At 49.3% G+C, this 8,618-nt stretch overlaps 1 protein-coding gene across 2 annotated transcripts in view; it reads left to right on the top strand.

The window, feature by feature from the left end:
* The first annotated feature begins 1,775 nt into the window (after positions 1-1,775).
* The window catches only part of STOX1 (storkhead box 1), a 50,766-nt gene continuing 43,923 nt past the window's right edge, over positions 1,776-8,618 (top strand). Inside the window, exon 1 of one of the 2 annotated variants that reach the window (XM_041750922.1) lies at positions 1,776-1,992. Coding sequence is in view for 1 of the 2 variants with exons in the window: in XM_041750921.1 (XP_041606855.1) it covers positions 2,595-2,904 (310 nt within the window). In the remaining variant the exon portion in view is untranslated. Of the gene's footprint in view, positions 1,993-2,521; positions 2,905-8,618 lie in introns of those variants that run through there. The other variant, XM_041750921.1, reaches the window with a different exon arrangement.

Here is an 8,618-nt window from a genome sequence, read left to right as displayed (position 1 = left end):
CTGAGATCAAGACCTGAGCTAAGATCAAGAGTTGGATTCTTACTGACTGAGCCACCCAGGCACACCCTCACCCCATTTCTAAGTTTTTGTTTTTCTTGTGGAAGATGGGGCTTAATAACATTACCTTTCAGAGAGTCAATTTTGAGGATAAAATTAGATCACACATGTAAGACCCTTAGTATAGCTCCAGGCACGGAGTGTGCTGAGAGTAAATGAGAAGTATTATTATCCTTCTTAAAATGGAAAAGAGGGGATTCCTGGGGGGCTCAGCAGTTTGGCACCTGCCTTTGGCCCAGGGCGCGATCCTGGAGTCCTGGGATTGAGTCCCGCGTCGGGCTCCTGGTGTGGAGCCTGCTTCTCCGTCCTCCTGTGTCTCTGCCTCTCTCTTTCTCTCTCTACATCTATCATGAATAAATAAGTAAATAAATCTTTTTTTAAAAAAGGAAAAGACACTATGTTAGATACAGAGATAAGTCACAGTTCTCCAGGATGGGAAACATAGCAAACATATCCTTGATCTTGCAAGGTTAGGGCTATGATAGAGAGAACTCAGTGGAAGAAACTTTGTGCTCCCCATGGAGCTTCTATAGACATAGGAGTTTAGTTCATTTAGGCTCTCTGTTGTATTTATCCATCCATCCATCTCCACCAGAGTCAGAATTCAGACGTGGGAAGGCTGTCTCAGGTTTGCATGCTTATTTGAATTAAAAACTGTGTCAGAAAAAAAATTGTGTTAGACTTATTTGTCATAGGGAACCCTGATTGGTAATTGTCTAACTCTGTCTCTTACTATCTGTGTGATCAGGATGCACTATTTTTTTTTTCCTTTTAAGATTTTATTCATTTGAGAGAAAGAGAAAGAAGGAGCACATGAACAGAGGTATGGCAGGTGGAGAGGCAGAGGGAGAGGGAGAAGCAGACTGCCCACTGAGCAGGGAGCCCAAGGTGGGGCTCAATCCCAGGACCCTGAGATCATGACCAGAGCCAAAGGAAGACGCTTAACCAACTGAGCCCCCGGGCGCCCCCACAGGATGCACTTCTTAAGCTAACACAGCCTGTGGTTTTCCTCATTTCTAAAAAATACAACGATACTAACAGTAGGTAACACCGGGTTGTGAAATTAATGCCTCCAGCATACCATGTTCAGTAAATGCTAGCTATCATTATTTAATAGAATCATCTATCATTTATTGTGATGATGACTCAGGAGGAGGCAGGGCACATATTCTCGAATTATTATAGTTGCTCACTGATGAGCTGAGGGAACAGGAAGTATGGAATGACCCCCAGGTCTTGCCAAACACCTGTGCTTCCTCTACTAGGGTCAGTTTCTAATAGTAATAACGAATAACAGTAATAGTAATAACCTCTCATCTCTCCTATTCTTTCTTCCAGGAGCCCTCATCCAGGGCCCCAGGCAGAGTTCCAGCCTCGGTCCCCCAGCATGGGAACTCGACGTCGTTGCTTCGAGGCCTCGCACAGTGGGCCTGCCCGGTCACAAGCCCCTCTGCCTTTGATCCGGGGAGCTCCCGCGCAAGACGGTTTCTCAGTCTTTTCCCGAACGCCCAGATCCAACCCAAGGCTGAATCCCTGCGGACTTCATCACTGCGCTCGCCAGTGGGGGGAGCACCCCTGGAGCCCTTCACCTCTGTTACCCGGGGCCGGCCCAGAGCCTAGAACGTCGGAGTCACGGATGGAAGAAAGTTCTTAGAATTCAGTTCGAACTCCTTTTTTTTTTTTTTTTTTTAAGATTTTATCTCTGCTTGAGAGAGAGAACGCGCCAGACAGCACAAGCAGCAGGAACAGCAGAGGAGAGGGAGAAGCAGGCTCCCCGCTGAGCAGGAGCAGGATCCGGGGCTCGACTCCAGGACCCGGGATCATGACCTCAGTCAAAGCCAGACGCTTCACCGACGGAGCCACCAGGCGCCCCTCTAATTCCTCATTTTGCAGGACAGTAGACTGAGGCTCAGAGAGCGAGGAAGAGCAAGACAGGTTAGGAGAAGACCCAGACCCAAACCTGGTCTACGGCCTCCCGGCCCCCGCGAGGCTCCCGACACCCGCAGACTGTTCCTCGCCGCCTCGCTCGCCAGGGGCGACCCGAAGCCGGGACCACGGCGGCCACCCCGGTCCTCTCAGCTCTGGGGGCTGCTGGCCCTGCCGCTCGCGCGCGGTTGAAGGAGGCTCCCGGGAGCTGCGGGGCTCCCCGAGGGCTTCGAAGAGCCCCCGCGGGGCCCGCCCCCCGCCCCCCCGAGCTCCCGGGCGCAGCCGGCCCCGCCCCCGGAGCCCGTTCCCCCGGCAGCCGGCGGCCGCGGGCCCGCCCCCCGCCCCCCGCTCCCCGAGCCCCCGGGCGCAGCCGGCCCCGCCCCCGGAGCCCGTTCCCCCGGCAGCCGGCGGCCGCGGGCCCGCCCCCCCTCCGCTCCCCGAGCCCCCGGGCGCAGCCGGCCCCGCCCCCGGAGCCCGTTCCCCGGCAGCCGGCGCCGCGCGCGCAGTCGGCCGATCCCTCCCGCCGGGCGTGCGGCGCCCGGGCCACCGGGGCTGCGCGACCGCCGCGCCGGACCGTGCGCCAGGCTGGGGCCCCGGCCTCCCGCGGCGGCATGGCCCGGCCGGTGCAGCTGGCGCCGGGCTCGCTGGCGCTGGTGCTGTGCAGGCTGCAGGCGCCGGAGGCGGCGGCGGGCGCCGAGGAGCCGGGCGGGCGCGCGGTCTTCCGCGCCTTCCGACGCGCCAACGCGCGCTGCTTCTGGGACTCGCGGCTGGCGCGCGCCGCCTCGCGGCTGGTGTTCCAGGGCTGGCTGCCGCGCGCGGTGCTGCTGGTGCACGCGCCTCCCGCCAGCCTGCAGGTGCTGCGCGACGCCTGGGGCCGCCGGGCGCTGCGCCCGCCGCGCGGCTTCCGCATCCGGGCGGTGGGTGAGTGCGGGGCCCGGGCGGGAGAGGCCGCGGGAGCCGGCGGAGGGGGGCGGGGGGGCCGGCCGGGCCCCGGAGCCACCTGGCCGCCGCCTTGGGCCGCCGCCAGGATGCCTCCGTGTCTCCACTCTGCCAGCGGGGGAGCCTGCAGGTTCCTGGCGGAAGGAGCTTTCTCCTTAGAAAAGTGATGCTCGGGGAGCTCGGGGCACGGGGCTGGGGCCAGGAGGTGGAGGCCTCTGCCCCCCGCGCCCTGGGGGCGCTTAGGAAGGGGACCGCTGACTGGCTGCTTCTTTCTTTCTTTCTTTCTTTCTTTCTTTCTTTCTTTCTTTCTTTCTTTCTTTCTTTTTCTTTCTTTCTTTCTTTCTTTCTTTCTTTCTTTCTTTCTTTCTTTCTTTCTTTCTTTCTTTCTTTCTTCTTTCTTTCTTTTCCTTCTTATTTATTTATTTACTTTAATTTATTTTAAAAAGTTACAGTCCTGGAGCGGACAGCAGCCTGTGGTTTCCAGGCCCTTCTGTACTGGGTGGTGTGCTGGTCTCGGCCCAGGGCCTAGGTGAAGGTTTGAGGTCATTAACTTCTTGGGAAAAAGAAATGACAAATGATGCTCTGAACACATCCCGTCCCATTAGCTAAATAGAGAAAATTCCTTCTTTTCAGTCTTTTAAGAGAGCCCGCTGGTGAGAAGACAGCAACTTTTTACTTGTGTGAAATAGCTTCATTTGAAACCACTGCACCATTAAGTGTCTTTGACACCCACCGCTAAAGCCAGGAGGGCATGTCCACTCCCTGCAACACTCTGGTTTGTTTGCATTTTTGTGGGGTTGTGACGACCATTTGATGGTGTGTTGTCGACAAGTCACCAGTTGTTCCAGCCCTGAATTTTGACTCCTACCCAGGAACCCCTCACTCTCTCAGCCCATAAATCCTCCTCCTCAGATGGAGCAAATAAAACACGTTTATTTTAGTCCCCAGGGAGAAGGGACATGGGATAGAGGGGAGGGTAGCAAGAGGCACTTCTGTATCATCTGCTTAGAGATGTCTCAACAACCCCACCAGTGAGGCTGCACCCTGGCTTTTCATCTCCATGCATTTCCATTCTGTCTGGTGCCCCTGCCCCACTTTTTCTTATGTTAAAAGCAAAAGAGAGCTCATTGGCAAAGCCACATACACATTTCGTCTCCTTTTACTTGCAGGAGTTAGTGCAGAAAATAGGTTTCTGACTCTGAAAGCAGAGAGCCAAATAGCGAAGCCAAAATTCTCACCGGGAAGGGGTCTTTCAGACTGGCTGGATGAAAAACTCTTTTCAGTTCCGTACCCTCCGTTTTTCTGGTTTGAATTAGTGGTTGCATTCTCTGGTTCCCCCACTCCCTTTCAAAGGGTGAGTATAGAGTGTTGCAGAGAGGGAGGATGGAGTTGGGGGTCTGGACCTGAGGGTGACACAGAGAACACTCATGCTAAGCCAGAGGCAGCCATGATGCCACCGTCTGGGGCCCAGCAAGCAGTGGTAAGTGGTGGTTCCTGACTCGGCCCTGTTTGCTGCCATCTGAACAGTGTAGTGGACAAAGAAGACATGTTACCAGGTGCTCCAGTTCTCCACCCACTAGATAATGCTGCCTCACTGTACAACTCAGGGTACTACGGACACTGTATTCTATGGGGTGTGCAATAACAGTGGTCTTTATGCTGGGCCATCACCTCTGACTTGGGTCTCTTAGAAGGAATTTTTTTTTTGAAGGAATTTTTAAAAAATATTTATTTATTATTTATTCATGAGACACACACACACACACACACACACACACAGAGGCAGAGACATAGACAGAGGGAGAAGCAGGATTCATGCAGGGAGCCCAATGTGGGACTTGATCCTGGATCCTGGATCCCAAGATCTCAGCCCTGAGCCAAACATAGATGCTCAACCACTTGCCACCCAAGTGTCCCTCTTAGAAGGAATATTTTGAGGGTTGTTTTTTGTTTGTTTTTTAAACAGAGGCCTGATGAGAATTTGGACATTTAGCTGGAATTGGTACAAAACCATCTATTAGGACAATTTGAAAAGCAAAATGGAGATAGATCTTATTTGAGGCAGGCCAATGGACACATATGGGGAAGAAGTTTATTTTGAATAGAATTGATAATTACTAGTCTAACTTGAGGTCCTTAAGTCAGATCAAAGGAGAGGAGGCATTAAGGCAGCTCTTAGGCCGTCTTAGAGTCCCAGAATGTGGAGAAGGCCAGAGGAGCTCGCTGCCTTTCCCTAAAGAAATTGGAAGTTTTGGTTCACTTGCTTTCCTGAATCTGGCAGCACTGACTTTCAAAAGCTAAAATGGGCTCCCTGGAAGGTAAGGGAAGAGCAACATTGCACTCTTGTAGATATTGTTAACTTTGTGGCAAAGAGCAAAATCCTAGCAAAAGACACAGAGGATCAATTTGGTCTGTTACTTCATAAGATATGAGGAGGGAGTGCCCTGGTTGAGCAGACAAGAGTGACCTGAGTTTCAGGTGCACACCTGAATTTAAGGCCTGGAGGAGGGATCCCTGGGTGGCGCAGCGGTTTGGTGCCTGCCTTTGGCCCAGGGCGTGATCCTGGAGCCCCAGGATTGAATCCGACGTCGGGCATCCCAGTGCATGGAGCCTGCTTCTCCCTCTGCCTATGTCTCTGCCTCTCTCTCTCTCACTGTGTGCCTATCATGAATAAATAAAAATTAAAAAAAAAATAAAATCACAATTGCTTAAAAAAAAAAAAAAGAGGCCTGGAGGAGTTTATGTTTTCTCCATGTTTTGTGCCTATTCTTTTCCTCTTTACTCTCCACCTCAACTTCCCTCTGGTGAGGAAAATAGTTCCCAAGTTGAGAACATACCCGTAAATATACCCCTAAAGAGGGATGTAGGATCTTTAGCCTGATGACCAGGGGCTAAGTCTTCTTGTGTGCTCCGCTACTCAGTCTTTTTTGTTTTTAATAAGCAAGTGACATTAACAAATTAAAAGGATGACTCTGGAAGCTGGAGGGAAATATCTGCTCAGCAAGCTGAACCTCTGCAGGTGGTTAGGGGTGGGGGGACACCTGTATTTGTTTGGTTGAATGGGTTGTTACTCTGGGACCACACCTCCTGGGGAGGTGAAAGGTTAATGATGGCCTCCCGAGGGGTAAGGCGGGGAAGGCCACTTGGTTAAACAGTTTGCTCTTTTCTCCTGAAATTTATAGCTGAGGTATCCCTGCTCTTTGATCCCTAGCATGCATGGCCTTCCATCTGTTATCATTGAATAAAAATACCCGTGGCTCTTTCTACATACTTCCTTCATTAATTCATTCATATACCAGGTACTGTGCTACGTGTGTCTATTTTATTTTATTTTAAAGATCTTATTTATTTATTCATGAGAGACAGAGAGCGAGAAAGAGAGAGATAGGCAGAGGGAGAAGCAAGCTCCCTGCTAGGAGCCCGATGTGGTACTTGATCCCCAGGCCCCGAGATCACGCCCTGAGTTGGAGGCAGATTCTCAACCGCTGAGCCACCCAGGTGTCCCTGTGTCTTATTTATTTATTTATTTTACAGATTATTTATTTATTTATTCATGAGAGACACAGAGAAAGAGGCAGAGACATAGGCAGAGGGAGAAGCAGCCTCCATGCAGGGAGCCCAATGTGGGACTTGATCCTGGGACCCTGGGATCACGACCTGAGCTGAAGGCTGATACTCAACCACTGAACCACCCTGGCATTCCCCCTGGAGAGTATTTTTATCTTATTATTATTCATTATTTCATTATTATTGCATCTTAGGAGTTCTTTATATACCCTGAATACCAGTCCTTTGTTAGATATATGTTTTGTGAATACAGCCTAGAATGTGGCTTACCTATGTAGTTTTTCAGTGGCATCTTTTAGAGAGAAATTTTAAATTTTGATTAAATTTAATTTATCCTTGGAATGCCTGGGTGGCTCAGTGGTTGAGCGTCTGCCTTTGGCCCAGGACGTGATTCAAGAGTCCTGGGATTGAGTCCCACATCGGACTCCCTACATGGAGCCTGCTTCTCCTCCCTCTACCTATATCTCTGCCTCTCTCTCTCTGTGTCTCTCATGAATAAATAAAATCTTTTTAAAAAAATCTAATTTATCCTTTTTTCTCCATTATGGATCATATTTTTTGTATCCTTTATTAATTTTGCCTAACCTAATGATTTTCTCCTGTGTTTTTTTTTTTTTCCTAGAAGTTTTATAGTTTTATTGTTTTACATTTAGGTCTATGATCCATTTCAAGTTAATTTTTGTGAATGATATGGTGGGTGAGGTTCAGTTTTCTACATATGGATGTCTAATTATTCAAGGACAATTCGTTGAGAAAACTAGCCTTTTTCATCGAATTGTCTTTGTTGAAAGTCTATTGAATATATATATATGGGGGTCTGTTTCCATTGATATTGTGTCCTTTTATCAATAATATACTATTTTTTAAAGATTTTATTTATTTATTCATGAGAGACAGAGAGAGAGAGAGAGAGAGAGAGAGAGAGGCAGAGACACAGACAGAGGGAGAAGCAGGCTCCATGCAGGGAGCCCGACGTGGGACTCGATCCCGGATCTCCAGGATCAGGCCTTGGGCTGAGGGCAGCGCTAAATCCCTGAGCCACCTGGGCTGCCCAATAATGTACTGTCTTACTGTACTTTATAGTAAAACTTGAAATCAGATATTGTGAACACTCTAATTTTGTTCTTCCTCCAAATTGTTTTGGCTACTATAGATTCTTTGTTTTTCCACATAAATTTTAGAATCAGTCTGTTAATTTCTTAAAAAAAAAAAAAAAATCCAGCTGGGATTGTGTTGAAACCATAGGTCAATTTGAAATTAGAAAAGAGGGCAGCCCCGGTGGCTCAGTGGTTTAGTGCTGCCTTCAGCCCAGGGTGTGATCCTGGAGACCCAGGATCGAGCCCCACATCAGGCTCCCTGCATGGAGCCTGCGTCTCCCTCTGCCTGTGTCTCTGCTTCTCTCTCCTCTCTGTGTATTTTCATGAATAAATAAATACAATAAAATAAAAATGAAATTAGAAGAGAAACTCATCCTGATTTGCCCAAGATTGCCCTGACTTTTGAAATGATAGTCTTGCATCTTGGGAACTCCTTCAGTTCCAGGCAAACTGGGATGATTGGTCACCCTCATTTGGGGAGAATTGACACTTAAGCAATCCATGAACATGGTATATCTCTGTTTGAGTGTTCTGAATTTTTCTTAGCAATGGCTTTTACTTGTACGGTATAGTATATGAATATATTTTGTTAAATTTATGTTCCTAAGAACTTTGTCTTTGATGCTATTATAAATGGAATTATTTTATTTTTTTTAATTAAAAAAATTTTTAGGGGATCCCTGGGTGGCTCAGTGGTTTGGCGCCTGCCTTTGGCCCAAGGCACCATCCTGGAGTCCCGGAATTGAGTCCTGCATCAGGCTCCTGGCTTGGAGCCTGCTTCTCCCTCTGCCTGTATCTCTGCCTCTCTCTCTCTTTCTCTATCATGAATAAATAAATAAAACTTAAAAAAAATTTTTTTTACATATTTATTTACTCATGAGAGACACACACACACAGAGAGAGAGAGAGGCAGAGACACAGGCAGAGGGAGAAGCAGGCTCCGTGAAAAGAGTCCCATGTGGGACTCGATCCAGAGACCCTGGGATCATGCCCTGAGCCAAAAGCAGAGGCTCAACTGCTAAGCCACCCAGG

The sequence above is a fragment of the Vulpes lagopus genome, chromosome 3 (genome assembly GCF_018345385.1).
Source record: "Vulpes lagopus strain Blue_001 chromosome 3, ASM1834538v1, whole genome shotgun sequence".
Lineage (NCBI taxonomy): Eukaryota > Metazoa > Chordata > Mammalia > Carnivora > Canidae > Vulpes > Vulpes lagopus.
Note: the sequence above shows the minus strand (reverse complement) of the source record. Positions and strands in the feature narration are given on the sequence as shown.